Source organism: Dendrobates tinctorius, unplaced genomic scaffold (assembly GCF_039654945.1).
Source record: "Dendrobates tinctorius isolate UK_male_01 unplaced genomic scaffold, ASM3965494v1 ptg000375l, whole genome shotgun sequence".
NCBI lineage: Eukaryota > Metazoa > Chordata > Amphibia > Anura > Dendrobatidae > Dendrobates > Dendrobates tinctorius.
In genome coordinates this window covers 370041-384689 of record NW_027362041.1, presented here as the reverse complement: position 1 = coordinate 384689, position 14649 = coordinate 370041, and the positions used below count along the sequence as shown (strand labels likewise).

The following is a 14649-nucleotide window of genomic DNA, read 5'->3' as shown; positions in this document are numbered from 1 at the left end:
TGTCTCTCCTGCAGACTCTCTTATTGCTGGCTGCAGCGTGTCCCTCCTGCAGACTCTTATTGCTGGCTGCAGTGTGTCTCTCCTGCAGACTCTCTTATTGCAGGCTGCAGTGTGTCTCTCCTGCAGACTCTCTTATTGCTGGCTGCAGCGTGTCTCACCTGCAGACTCTTATTGCTGGCTGCAGCGTGTCCCTCCTGCAGACTCTCTTATTGCTGGCTGCAGCGTGTCTCTCCTGCAGACTCTCTTATTGCTGGCTGCAGTGTGTCTCTCCTGCAGACTCTCTTATTACTGGCTGCAGCGTGTCCCTCCTGCAGACTCTCTTATTGCAGGCTGCAGCGTGTCCCTCCTGCAGACTCTCTTATTGCAGGCTGCAGCGTGTCTCTCCTGCAGACTCTTATTGCTGGCTGCAGCGTGTCTCTCCTGCAGACTCTCTTATTGCCGGCTGCAGCGTGTCTCTCCTGCAGACTCTTATTGCTGGCTGCAGCGTGTCCCTCCTGCAGACTCTTATTGCTGGCTGCAGCGTGTCTCTCCTGCAGACTCTCTTATTGCTGGCTGCAGCGTGTCTCTCCTGCAGACTCTCTTATTGCTGGCTGCAGCGTGTCCCTCCTGCAGACTCTCTTATTGCTGGCTGCAGCGTGTCCCTCCTGCAGACTCGCTTATTGCTGGCTGCAGCGTGTGCACAACACTGTGCATGTGATGAATATGAGAGAGGGTGGAAGCAGTTTGATCAGTATCATCTCATTGTAAATTATCAGTTTCTTTTCTTCTGCAGTAATATCTGTCTGCTCCTCACTTACAGGACGGTGGCCTCCATCTCACATACTGACACTGAAGGATTCTTCTAGCTCCTATTCATCTTCCTTATTCTCAGTCATCAGTATAACTGGTACTTATGTCTGAAGCATGTCAGGTACAGAATGGTGGCTTCCTTCTCACATACAAACTCTGAAGGTTTCTTCTAGCTGCTGTTCACCTCCATTATTCTCAGTCATCAGTATAACTGTACTTATGTTTACAGCATTGTGAGTACAATAACAAGAACCTGCCGTTATGGACTTAGAATCTTGCAGGACTTTTTCCACTCTGGCCTGCAGACACTCGTTGCTGTGAGGAGCTTTCGTATCTTTTACTGCCAGTGTCTTGGGAACAATTCTCTTCTTGTCACAAACAAATTGACGTTGGTAGCAGAATAGTTTCCTCTGTGCCGTGTGCAGCATCCATTGTAAGAAATATAAGGTGACTCGAGAATCTTTTTAGGAGCCTCCTTTTGCTTAAGGGTTTCTTCAATCACTAATTTTCTAATACTTTCTCTTTCTGGAGAAACACCAAGTTTACAGCCATTTGGTGGTGCAGATAATGATGATGGTCCAATGCGCTCTATGGGCGTCTAATGACACATGTCTGCTGTCATTGTTACAGTACCTGTCACATGATATCTTGTGTCTGATGCTTGAGACACTTTCCTCCTCCTTTGCATGCTGGGCACTGGTTTCTTGGTGTCGTGATCTTTCTCTGTCATCGCTTTGAACACTTCTGGGTGTAAACGTTGTCAATGTCTTGTTAGGTTGGAAGCTCTCGTAGGAGCATTTGTATCTCGGCCGGAGGATGCCCTGATAAGGAGCTCACGGCCTTTGTTTTCATCTGTCATACACTGACACGTACAATATTTTGTATCTTGAGTTAATGTGAAATGCTCAGATGCAGCTGACTTTATAGGAAGCTTCTTAGGCATTTTGTAGTCATTATAAGTTCACTCTGAAAATAATTTTGTCCTATAAAAAAGGCATGTTGTACTTCCTGCAAGAATAGGGAATCGTATAATTTTGGATAGAAATAAAACAAACTTTGCACAAATCAATGACAAATAAACCGTTTGTAATAAGTGTTATTAGATAGCTTTACTCTGATCTTTCAATCTCGAGCGTTTCTCAGGGTACAGCTCAGTAAATGTTTCACATCATGCTTCAGTCTATGAAGAGGGGAGGAGGGCGAGAGCGAAATTGTGCTGAATCATACCCCAGAAAGAAACTGAAACTGCTAGCAGAGCTGACAACATGAAGAGCATCAGATCAAATAACCTCTCCAAACATGAGCTCAGAGGAAGAGCAAACTAAAATGTGAAGCATACAGCAAAAACCTGCACTGGACTATAGGTTTATGCACAGTTTATTATAAGTTTAGATGTGCTTTTAGAAGTACTTGCCTTAATCCTGTTTTCCTGTTAACACTAGCAGTTCTTGAGATGAGTGCAGGCATTCCTTATCAGTGGCTTTTTACTCTGACCTGTAGAGGAGGAGATTTACCACTGAGCATGGACATAACACTAAAAGCTGAGATCCTCTGTTCAGGAACAGAACAGATATTTATTGGACGCTTCATAACTTTCTCAAATTTTTAGGAAAAATTATTCAGTTCTCCTTACGTTATTGGGATTTATAATATGGCTGCTCTATAAACATACTAAATCTCAGTCTCAGGTATGACATGTCGATAAAGGGGAGGAGAGATCCCAAAGAAATGATCCAGTACCACAGCATGGTATTCAGCTGTTCCCTCTTTGCTGACCTCACTTATGGGCTGTTTTCTGGGAGGTACACATATCTTCGAATGTTAACGACAATTCCTTTATGACATATCTTTGGAATGGAAGCTCACAGGCCCAAGATGTTGGCATTATTTTTTCCCTTGTGATTTTACCGTTTTTTAAAGTCCACACACGGTATGTCTGTGATTTGCTGGTGGGCAGAATTTCATTTCCCAGGTTTCTGATAGCCCTAAATGTCGCAAAATGCTGCCATGCATAACCCTAAGTGCCCAGGTCCTGGAAGTCTGTTTTTCATGTTTCTGGGATTAATGTGTATTAATGAATTTGACTTGGAGTGATTTGCTTAAAAGACAGTTTTTTTGGAGGGAAAAACGCATTCAGCTCCGCTAGTCCTAGCAGACAATAAAACTCAGCATTCCAAGCTGACCATTTGCTTGAAGAGAGGGGTGGCTGAAAATTCACGGAGAGAGAGGGGAGCTGTATGTAGGATTTGGTCCTACAGAAACCAATGTTGGGAGGAGTGGAGTAGTAGGCCAGCTCTGATTGTGTCCCCAGAACCCTGGAAAATAATTAATATTTTTCCTGATGGTGGTCTTCAGATCTGCCATTATTGGGGGGAGGGGTGTGGATGGTGGTCCTCCTCAGATCTGCTATGATTGGGGGAGGGGTGTGGATGGTGATCCTCAGATCTGGTATGATTGGAGGAGGGTTGTGGATGGTGGTCCTCAGATCTGCCATTATTGGGGGAGGAGTGTTGATGGTGGTCATGTCATTTTCCACGCTCGGCTCTCCTGTATGATCCTTCTGATCTGTATTTCTGTCTTTAGGTTTCCAGGCCTCGCCCTTAAAGGGAAGCGCTATCAGCCATTGTTTGACTACTTTGCAAAGGTAAGAATTAAATTTTCCTTGTGATGATTTATCTTAGATGGTTTGGGCCCGATCGCCTGTTTGTCTCCTCGGGGGCATTTGTGTGGTTGCATTGTGACCATGAAGCTCCTAGGGGGTGTAAGAAATGAGCTGCCTAGAGGACGTCACTGTCCCAGGACTCGTTCTGTACAGTCAGCCATCATGTCCCTTGTGTACCAACTCTCTGGCTCACCCCTCCAGCTGGATCTGTGGGTGGTCGAGCGTCTCCTGCGGCCTGCCGTCTTGTAGGGCCGAATCCCGGCCACTAGTCCTTAGCTGTTAAACTGGAGAATAAACTGCCGTATCTTCTCCATGATCTGAAGGTGTTGCATGAAGAAATGGAACATTAGCATAGAGAAGTGGGGTGTGGTGGTCTCCTGTGCATGGAGATCACTTGTGGAAATGCTGCAGTCTCTAGGATTGATGTCAGGTGGTCTCTCGTAAGTTGAGCTGCTGGTTGTGCTCTCTAGGATTGATTTGAGGGGGCCTTTTACATGAAAATGCTGGCGGAGCCGTCATGGTGGACTTCATGGCACTCACCTTGTCGTCCTTCTTTCCAGGCTGCAGACAGTGGAGCGTTCACTGTTGTGTTTGACAACTACGTGAAGTCAGAAGATGGCACTGGGGTGGTCCACCAGGCCCCATACTTTGGAGCAGTAAGTGCCATGAGAATGGAGACCCCCCCCCCCCACACGCACACACACACACACATACACACACACACACACACACACACACACACACACACATACTCAGGCTGGGATCACACATGCAAGAAACTCGGACGAGTCTCGCATCTTAAAACCCGGCACTGTCAAATACATGCAGCCGCACGCTCCGCTCCCGAGTGCCAGCGGCAGTGGCGGGTATTAAGATGCGAGACTCGTCCGAGTTTCTGGCATGTTTGATCCCGGACACACACACCCCTCTATCTCATTATATGCTATTGGTCGCTCACTACACACACTATACACGCGCGCACTAACACATCTAATATATAAAGCTCAAAGTGTGTGTGTATGTGTGTGTGTGTGTGTGTATGTGTACAGTCATGGCCAAAAGTATTGACACCCCTGCAATTCTGTCAGATAATACTCAGTTTCTTCCTGAAAATGATTGCAAACACAAATTCTTTGGTATTATTTTCTTCATTTAATTTGTCTTAAATGAAAAAACACAAAAGAGAATGAAGCAAAAAGCAAAACATTGATCATTTCACACAAAACTCCAAAAATAGGCCAGACAAAAGTATTGGCACCCTCAGCCTAATACTTGGTTGCACAACCTTTAGCCAAAATAACTGCGACCAACAGCTTCCGGTAACCATCAATGAGTTTCTTACAATGCTCTGCTGGAATTTTACACCATTCTTCTTTGGCAAACTGCTCCAGGTCCCTGATATTTGAAGTGGGCCTTCTCCAAACTGCCATTTTTAGATCTCTCCACAGGTGTTCTATGGGATTCAGGTCTGGACTCATTGCTGGCCACCTTAGAAGTCTCCAGAGCTTTCTCTCAAACCATTTTATAGTGCTTTTTGAAGTGTGTTTTGGGTCATTGTCCTGCTGGAAGTCCCATGACCTCTGAGGGAGACCAAGCTTTCTCACACTGGGCCCTACATTATGCTGCAAAATTTGTTGGTAGTCTTCAGACGTCATAATGCCATGCACACGGTCAAGCAGTCCAGTGCCAGAGGCAGCAAAGCAACCCCAAAACATCAGGGAACCTCCGCCATGTTTGACTGTAGGGACCGTGTACTTTTCTTTGAATGCCTCTTTTTTCTCCTGTAAACTCTATGTTGATGCTTTTGCCCTAAAAGCTCTACTTTTGTCTCATCTGACCAGATAACATTCTTCCAAAATGTTTTAGGCTTTTTCAGGTAAGTTTTGGCAAACTTCAGCCTGGCTTTTTTATGTCTCGGGGTAAGAAGTGGAGTCTTCCTGGGTCTCCTACCATACAGTCCCTTTTCATTCAGATGCCAACGGATAGTACGGGTTGACACCGTTGTACCCTCGGACTGCAGGGCAGCTTGAACTTGTTTGGATGTTAGTGGAGGTTCTTTATCCAACATCCGCACAGTCTTGCATTGAAATCTCTTGTCAGTTTTTCTTTTCCGGCCACATCTAGGGAGGTTAGCCACAGTGCCATGGGCTTTAAACTTCTTGATGACACTGCGCACGGTAGACACAGGAACATTCAGGTCTTTGGAGATGGACTTGTAGCCTTGATATTGCTCATGCTTCCTCACAATTTGGTTTCTCAAGTCCTCAGACAGTTCTTTGGTCTTCTTTCTTTTCTCCATGCTCAATGTGGTACACACAAGGACACAGGACAGAGGTTGAGTCAACTTTAATCCATGTCAACTGGCTGCAAGTGTGATTTAGTTATTGCCAACACCTGTTAGGTGCCACAGGTAAGTTACAGGAGCTGTTAATTACACAAATTAGAGAAGCATCACATGATTTTTCGAACAGTGCCAATACTTTTGTCCACCCTCTTTTTTATGTTTGGTGTGGAATTATATCCAATTTGGCTTTAGGACAATTCTTTTTGTGTTTTTTCATTTAAGACAAATTAAATGAAGATAATAATACCAAAGAATTTGTGTTTGCAATCATTTTCAGGAAGAAACTGAGTATTATCTGACAGAATTGCAGGGGTGTCAATACTTTTGGCCATGACTGTATGTGTGTGTGTGTGTGTGTATGTGTGTGTGTATGTCCGGGATAGGCATCCGCACCGTCGCAGCTACAGCCACAAAATTTGGCACAGTCACACGTCTGGACCCCGAGAGCGTCCTAAGCTATGTTGTGAGGCGAAATTTTAACCCCGCGCGTTCCAATTCACCAAACAATTTTGCCCCTATCTACATACTGGGGAAAATGTGTGTGCGCGTCAAGCCCCGCCCCTCATTATGATGTCATAATGCCCCTATTTGCATAATGGGGAAACAGTGTGAGCGTATCAAGCCACGCCCCTCATTATGATGTCACAATGGTTGCCATGGCCACGCTGATGTCATCATAGGTTGCAAGCCCTGCCGCCGCTCATTATGATGTCATAACGGTTGACTATGGGATGGAGGATGTGTGATGGGTATATGGGCACGGGACTATGGGATGGAGGATATGTATGATGGGTATATGGGCACGGGACTATGGGATGGAGGATGTGTGATGGGTATATGGGCACTGGACTATGGGATGGAGGATATGTATGATGGGTATATGGACACTTGACTGTGGGATGGAGGATATGTATGATGGGTATATGGGCACTGGACTATGGGATGGAGGATGTGTGATGGGTATATGGGCACGGGACTATGGGATGGAGGATGTGTGATGGGTATATGGGCACGGGACTATGGGATGGAGGATGTGTGATGGGTATATGGGCACTGGACTATGGGATGGAGGATATGAATGATGGGTATATGGGCACGGTACTATGGGATGGAGGATGTGTGATGGGTATATGGGCACGAGACTATGGGATGGAGGATATGTATGATGGGTATATGGGCATGGGACTATGGGATGGCGGATATGTATGATGGGTATATGGGCATGGGACTATGGGATGGCGGATATGTATGATGGGTATATGGGCACTGGACTATGGGATGGAGGATATGAATGATGGGTATATGGGCACGGCACTATGGGATGGAGGATGTGTGATGGGTATATTGGCACGAGACTATGGGATGGAGGATATGTATGATGGGTATATGGGCATGGGACTATGGGATGGAGGATATGTATGATGGGTATATGTGCACGGGACTATGGGATGGCGGATATGTATGATGGGTATATGGGCACGGGACTATGGGATGGAGGATATGAATGATGGGTATATGGGCACCGGACTATGGGATGGAGGATATGTGTGATGGGTATATGGGCACGGGACTATGGGATGGAGGATAATTATAATTTGCTATAACTAAACACAGTTAGTTACTATGCCCGGGCAGCGCCGGGCTCTTCAGCTAGTTATATATATATATATATATATATATATATATATATATATATATATTCAATTCAAAGAAAGCCCAGATGAACGGCACCAAGGCTCTACATTAATCCACCAGCAACAAGTCGAGGATCAATCACAGGCACACAGTGTGTAAAACACTGCTGGGAATAACGGTGCTCAGCATCAGAAAAAACATGCTAAATTTGTAAAAGGAGGAAAAAGATGCGGCTCACCCAGATTTGCAGTGCAGTGTTTCTATATTCAACCATTAAAGGTCACACAATAAAGGACGGGCAGATAACATGAGGCATGCGGGGAAAAAGACGGACGACAGCCGTTTCGCGTACACAGATGCTTCAACAGGTACAGGGTTAGGGACCCATCCATGCCAGGAAGGGGGGGGGGGGAGGGGACCATGCATATTAGGAAAGGGGGGGTGGTGAGAGGACCATGCATACCAGGAAAGGGGGGGGTGAGAGGACCATGCATACCAGGAAAGGGGGGGTGAGAGGACCATGCATACTAGGTTAGGGGGTGAAGGGACTATGCACTCCAGGATAGCGGGAGTGAGGGGGACCATGCATGCCATAATATTTGTAGATATTTATAATCTTTGTTAGAGGTGGTATTTCTCTCTGAACATAGAGCACGTGGACAATATTCCTTCCTCGTATATGTCCCCAATCAGTAGGATTCCCAGGGATTTTCAATTTTGAATCTGTAGGTCCGGGATACACCTCTCCAAAGTCTCTATGGCGGCTTTAGAGAGGGCCAAATTAATAGTCTGCAGTTTATTAATCAGTATGCTCCACACCCTCAGTGCCGCCTCCACCGTTGGTGGCAGACACAACATCCCATCACTACTGGGGTTTAGACCCAGCAATATGTGAATAGAAAAATTATGCAACATTGGGGGATGTTATGAGGTGTTTTTCGATTTCTATCCAATGTCTGTTATCCTTATCATTCCACATCAACTTTAGTTGTTCGAATATAGCTGCTCTATAATATCTCACCACTGAGGGGCAGTCCAGTCCTCCCTCTGTTATTGGGATGTATAATATGGCTGCTCAATAATATCTCACCAATGAGGGGCAGCTCAGTTCTCCCTCTGTTATTGGGATGTATAATATGACTGCTCTATAATATCTCACCACTGAGGGGCAGCCCAGTCCTCCCTCTGTTATTGGGATGTATAATATGGCTGCTCTATAATATCTCACCACTGAGGGACAGCCCAGTCCTCCCTCTGTTATTGGGATGTATAATATGGCTGCTCTATAATATCTCACCACTGAGGGGCAGCCCAGTCCTCCCTCTGTTATTGGGATGTATAATATGGCTGCTCTATAATATCCCACCACTGAGGGACAGCCCAGTCCTCCCTCTGTTATTGGGATGTATAATATGGCTGCTCTATAATATCTCACCACTGAGGGGCAGCCCAGTCCTCCCTCTGTTATTGGGATGTATAATATGGCTGCTCTATAATATCTCACCACTGAGGGGCAGCCCAGTCCTCCCTCTGTTATTGGGATGTATAATATGGCTGCTCTATAATATCCCACCACTGAGGGACAGCCCAGTCCTCCCTCTGTTATTGGGATGTAAAATATGGCTGCTCTATAATATCTCACCACTGAGGGGCAGCCCAGTCCTCCCTCTGTTATTGGGATGTATAATATAGCTGCTCTATAATATCTCACCACTGAGGGGCAGCCCAGTCCTCCCTCTGTTATTGGGATGTATAATATGGCTGCTTTATAACATCTCACCACTGAGAGGCAGCCCAATCCTCCTTCTGTTATTGGGATGTATAATATAGCTGCTCTATAATATCTCACCACTGAGGGGCAGCCCAGTCCTCCCTCTGTTATTGGGATGTATAATATGTCTGCTCTATAATATCTCACCACTGAGGGGCAGCCCAGTCCTCCTTCTGTTATTGGGATGTATAATATAGCTGCTCTATAATATCTCACCACTGAGAGGCAGCCCAGTCCTCCCTCTGTTATTGGGATGTATAATATGGCTGCTCTATAATATCTCACCACTGAGGGGCAGCCCAGTCCTCCCTCTGTTATTGGGATGTATAATATGTCTGCTCTATAATATCTCACCACTGAGGGGCAGCCCAGTCCTCCTTCTGTTATTGGGATGTATAATATAGCTGCTCTATAATATCTCACCACTGAGGGGCAGCCCAGTCCTCCCTCTGTTATTGGGATGTATAATATGGCTGCTCTATAATATCTCACCACTGAGGGGCAGCCCAGTCCTCCTTCTGTTATTGGGATGTATAATATAGCTGCTCTATAATATCTCACCACTGAGAGGCAGCCCAGTCCTCCCTCTGTTATTGGGATGTATAATATGGCTGCTCTATATTATCTCACCACTGAGGGGCAGCCCAGTCCTCCCTCTGTTATTGGGATGTATAATATGGCTGCTCTATATTATCTCACCACTGAGGGGCAGCCCAGTCCTCCCTCTGTTATTGGGATGTATAATATAGCTGCTCTATAATACCTCACCACTGAGGGGCAGCCCAGTCCTCCCTCTGTTATTGTGATGTATAATATAGCTGCTCTATAATACCTCACCACTGAGGGGCAGCCCAGTCCTCCCTCTGTTATTGGGATGTATAATATGGCTGCTCTATATTATCTCACCACTGAGGGGCAGCCCAGTCCTCCCTCTGTTATTGGGATGTATAATATAGCTGCTCTATAATACCTCACCACTGAGGGGCAGCCCAGTCCTCCCTCTGTTATTGGGATGTATAATATAGCTGCTCTATAATATCTCACCACTGAGGGACAGCCCAGTCCTCCCTCTGTTATTGGGATGTATAATATGGCTGCTTTATAACATCTCACCACTGAGAGGCAGCCCAGTCCTCCCTCTGTTATTGGGATGTATAATATGGCTGCTTTATAACATCTCACCACTGAGGGGCAGCCCAATCCTCCTTCTGTTATTGGGATGTATAATATAGCTGCTCTATAATATCTCACCACTGAGAGGCAGCCCAGTCCTCCCTCTGTTATTGGGATGTATAATATGGCTGCTCTATAATATCTCACCACTGAGAGGCAGCCCAGTCCTCCCTCTGTTATTGGGATGTATAATATGGCTGCTCTATATTATCTCACCACTGAGGGGCAGCCCAGTCCTCCCTCTGTTATTGGGATGTATAATATGGCTGCTCTATATTATCTCACCACTGAGGGGCAGCCCAGTCCTCCCTCTGTTATTGGGATGTATAATATAGCTGCTCTATAATACCTCACCACTGAGGGGCAGCCCAGTCCTCCTTCTGTTATTGGGATGTATAATATGGCTGCTCTATATTATCTCACCACTGAGGGGCAGCCCAGTCCTCCCTCTGTTATTGGGATGTATAATATAGCTGCTCTATAATACCTCACCACTGAGGGGCAGCCCAGTCCTCCTTCTGTTATTGGGATGTATATTATGGCTGCTCTATAATATCTCACCACTGAGGGGCAGCCCAGTCCTCCCTCTGTTATTGTGATGTATAATATGGCTTCTCTATAATACCTCACCACTGAGGGGCAGCCCAGTCCTCCCTCTGTTATTGGGATGTATAATATAGCTGCTCTATAATACCTCACCACTGAGGGGCAGCCCAGTCCTCCCTCTGTTATTGGGATGTATAATATAGCTGCTCTATAATACCTCACCACTGAGGGGCAGCCCAGTCCTCCCTCTGTTATTGTGATGTATAATATGGCTGCTCTATAATATCTCACCACTGAGGGGCAGCCCAGTCCTCCCTCTGTTATTGGGATGTATAATATGGCTGCTCTATAATATCTCACCACTGAGGGGCAGCCCAGTCCTCCCTCTGTTATTGTGATGTATAATATAGCTGCTCTATAATACCTCACCACTGAGGGGCAGCCCAGTCCTCCTTCTGTTATTGGGATGTATATTATGGCTGCTCTATAATACCTCACCACTGAGGGGCAGCCCAGTCCTCCCTCTGTTATTGTGATTTATAATATGGCTGCTCTATAATATCTCACCACTGAGGGGCAGCCCAGTCCTCCCTCTGTTATTGTGATGTATAATATAGCTGCTCTATAATACCTCACCACTGAGGGGCAGCCCAGTCCTCCCTCTGTTATTGTGATTTATAATATGGCTGCTCTATAATATCTCACCACTGAGGGGCAGCCCAGTCCTCCCTCTGTTATTGTGATTTATAATATGGCTGCTCTATAATATCTCACCACTGAGGGGCAGCCCAGTCCTCCCTCTGTTATTGGGATGTATAATATGGCTGCTCTATAATATCTCACCACTGAGGGGCAGCCCAGTCCTCCCTCTGTTATTGGGATGTATAATATAGCTGCTCTATAATATCTCACCACTGAGGGGCAGCCCAGTCCTCCCTCTGTTATTGGGATGTATAATATGGCTGCTCTATAGTATCTCACCACTGAGGGGCAGCCCAGTCCTCCCTCTGTTATTGGGATGTATAATATGGCTGTTTTATAACATCTCACCACTGAGAGGCAGCCCAGTCCTCCCTCTGTTATTGGGATGTATAATATAGCTGCTCTATAATATCTCACCACTGAGAGGCAGCCCAGTCCTCCCTCTGTTATTGGGATGTATAATATAGCTGCTCTATAATATCTCACCACTGAGGGGCAGCCCAGTCCTCCCTCTGTTATTGGGATGTATAATATAGCTGATCTATAATATCTCACCACTGAGGGGCAGCCCAGTCCTCCCTCTGTTATTGGGATGTATAATATGGCTGCTCTATAATATCTCACCACTGAGGGGCAGCCCAGTCCTCCTTCTGTTATTGGGATGTATAATATGGCTGCTCTATATTATCTCACCACTGAGGGGCAGCCCAGTCCTCCCTCTGTTATTGGGATGTATAATATAGCTGCTCTATAATACCTCACCACTGAGGGGCAGCCCAGTCCTCCCTCTGTTATTGGGATGTATAATATGGCTGCTCTATAATACCTCACCACTGAGGGGCAGCCCAGTCCTCCCTCTGTTATTGGGATGTATAATATGGCTGCTCTATAATACCTCACCACTGAGGGGCAGCCCAGTCCTCCCTCTGTTATTGGGATGTATAATATGGCTGCTCTATAATATCTCACCACTGAGGGGCAGCCCAGTCCTCCCTCTGTTATTGGGATGTATAATATGGCTGCTCTATATTATCTCACCACTGAGGGGCAGCCCAGTCCTCCCTCTGTTATTGGGATGTATAATATAGCTGCTCTATAATACCTCACCACTGAGGGGCAGCCCAGTCCTCCCTCTGTTATTGGGATGTATAATATGGCTGCTCTATAATACCTCACCACTGAGGGGCAGCCCAGTCCTCCCTCTGTTATTGGGATGTATAATATGGCTGCTCTATAATACCTCACCACTGAGGGGCAGCCCAGTCCTCCCTCTGTTATTGGGATGTATAATATGTCTGCTCTATAATATCTCACCACTGAGGGGCAGCCCAGTCCTCCCTCTGTTATTGGGATGTATAATATGGCTTCTCTATAATACCTCACCACTGAGGGGCAGCCCAGTCCTCCCTCTGTTATTGGGATGTATAATATGTCTGCTCTATAATATCTCACCACTGAGGGGCAGCCCAGTCCTCCCTCTGTTATTGGGATGTATAATATGGCTTCTCTATAATATCTCACCACTGAGGGACAGCCCAGTCTTCCCTCTGTTATTGGGATGTATAATATAGCTGCTCGATAATATCTCACCACTGAGGGGCAGCCCAGTCCTCCCTCTGTTATTGGGATGTATAATATGGCTTCTCTATAATACCTCACCACTGAGGGGCAGCCCAGTCCTCCCTCTGTTATTGGGATGTATAATATAGCTGCTCTATAATATCTCACCACTGAGGGGCAGCCCAGTCCTCCCTCTGTTATTGGGATGTATAATATAGCTGCTCTATAATATCTCACCACTGAGGGGCAGCCCAGTCCTCCCTCTGTTATTGGGATGTATAATATGGCTTCTCTATAATACCTCACCACTGAGGGGCAGCCCAGTCCTCCCTCTGTTATTGGGATGTATAATATAGCTGCTCTATAATATCTCACCACTGAGGGGCAGCCCAGTCCTCCCTCTGTTATTGGGATGTATAATATAGCTGCTCTATAATATCTCACCACTGAGGGGCAGCCCAGTCCTCCCTCTGTTATTGGGATGTATAATATGGCTGCTTTATAACATCTCACCACTGAGAGGCAGCCCAGTCCTCCCTCTGTTATTGGGATGTATAATATAGCTGCTCTATAATATCTCACCACTGAGAGGCAGCCCAGTCCTCCCTCTGTTATTGGGATGTATAATATAGCTGCTCTATAATATCTCACCACTGAGGGGCAGCCCAGTCCTCCCTCTGTTATTGGGATGTATAATATGGCTGCTTTATAACATCTCACCACTGAGAGGCAGCCCAGTCCTCCCTCTGTTATTGGGATGTATAATATAGCTGCTCTATAATATCTCACCACTGAGAGGCAGCCCAGTCCTCCCTCTGTTATTGGGATGTATAATATGGCTGCTCTATAATATCTCACCACTGAGGGGCAGCCCAGTCCTCCCTCTGTTATTGGGATGTATAATATGGCTGCTCTATAGTATCTCACCACTGAGGTGCAGCCCAGTCCTCCCTCTGTTATTGGGATGTATAATATGGCTGCTCTATAATATCTCACCACTGAGGGGCAGCCCAGTCCTCCCTCTGTTATTGGGATGTATAATATGGCTGCTCTATATTATCTCACAACTGAGGGGCAGCCCAGTCCTCCCTCTGTTATTGGGATGTATAATATAGCTGCTCTATAATACCTCACCACTGAGGGGCAGCCCAGTCCTCCCTCTGTTATTGGGATGTATAATATGTCTGCTCTATAATATCTCACCACTGAGGGGCAGCCCAGTCCTCCCTCTGTTATTGGGATGTATAATATGGCTGCTCTATATATCTCACCACTGAGGGGCAGCCCAGTCCTACCTCTGTTATTGGGATGTATAATATGGCTGCTCTATAATATCTCACCACTGAGGGGCAGTCCAGTCCTCCCTCTGTTATTGGGATGTATAATATAGCTGCTCTATAATATCTCACCACTGAGGGGCAGCCCAGTCCTCCCTCTGTTATTGGAAAGTATAATATGGCTGCTCTA

The 14649-nt window shown here is 46.1% G+C and overlaps 1 protein-coding gene across 1 annotated transcript in view; it reads left to right on the top strand.

Moving 5' to 3' along the window:
• The window catches only part of IARS1 (isoleucyl-tRNA synthetase 1), a 237217-nt gene that overhangs the window by 87621 nt on the left and 134947 nt on the right, over positions 1-14649 (top strand). The window contains exons 9-10 of the mRNA XM_073562980.1: positions 3373-3433; positions 4012-4107. Coding sequence (XP_073419081.1) covers positions 3373-3433; positions 4012-4107 — 157 coding nt within the window. The remainder of the gene's footprint in view (positions 1-3372; positions 3434-4011; positions 4108-14649) is intronic.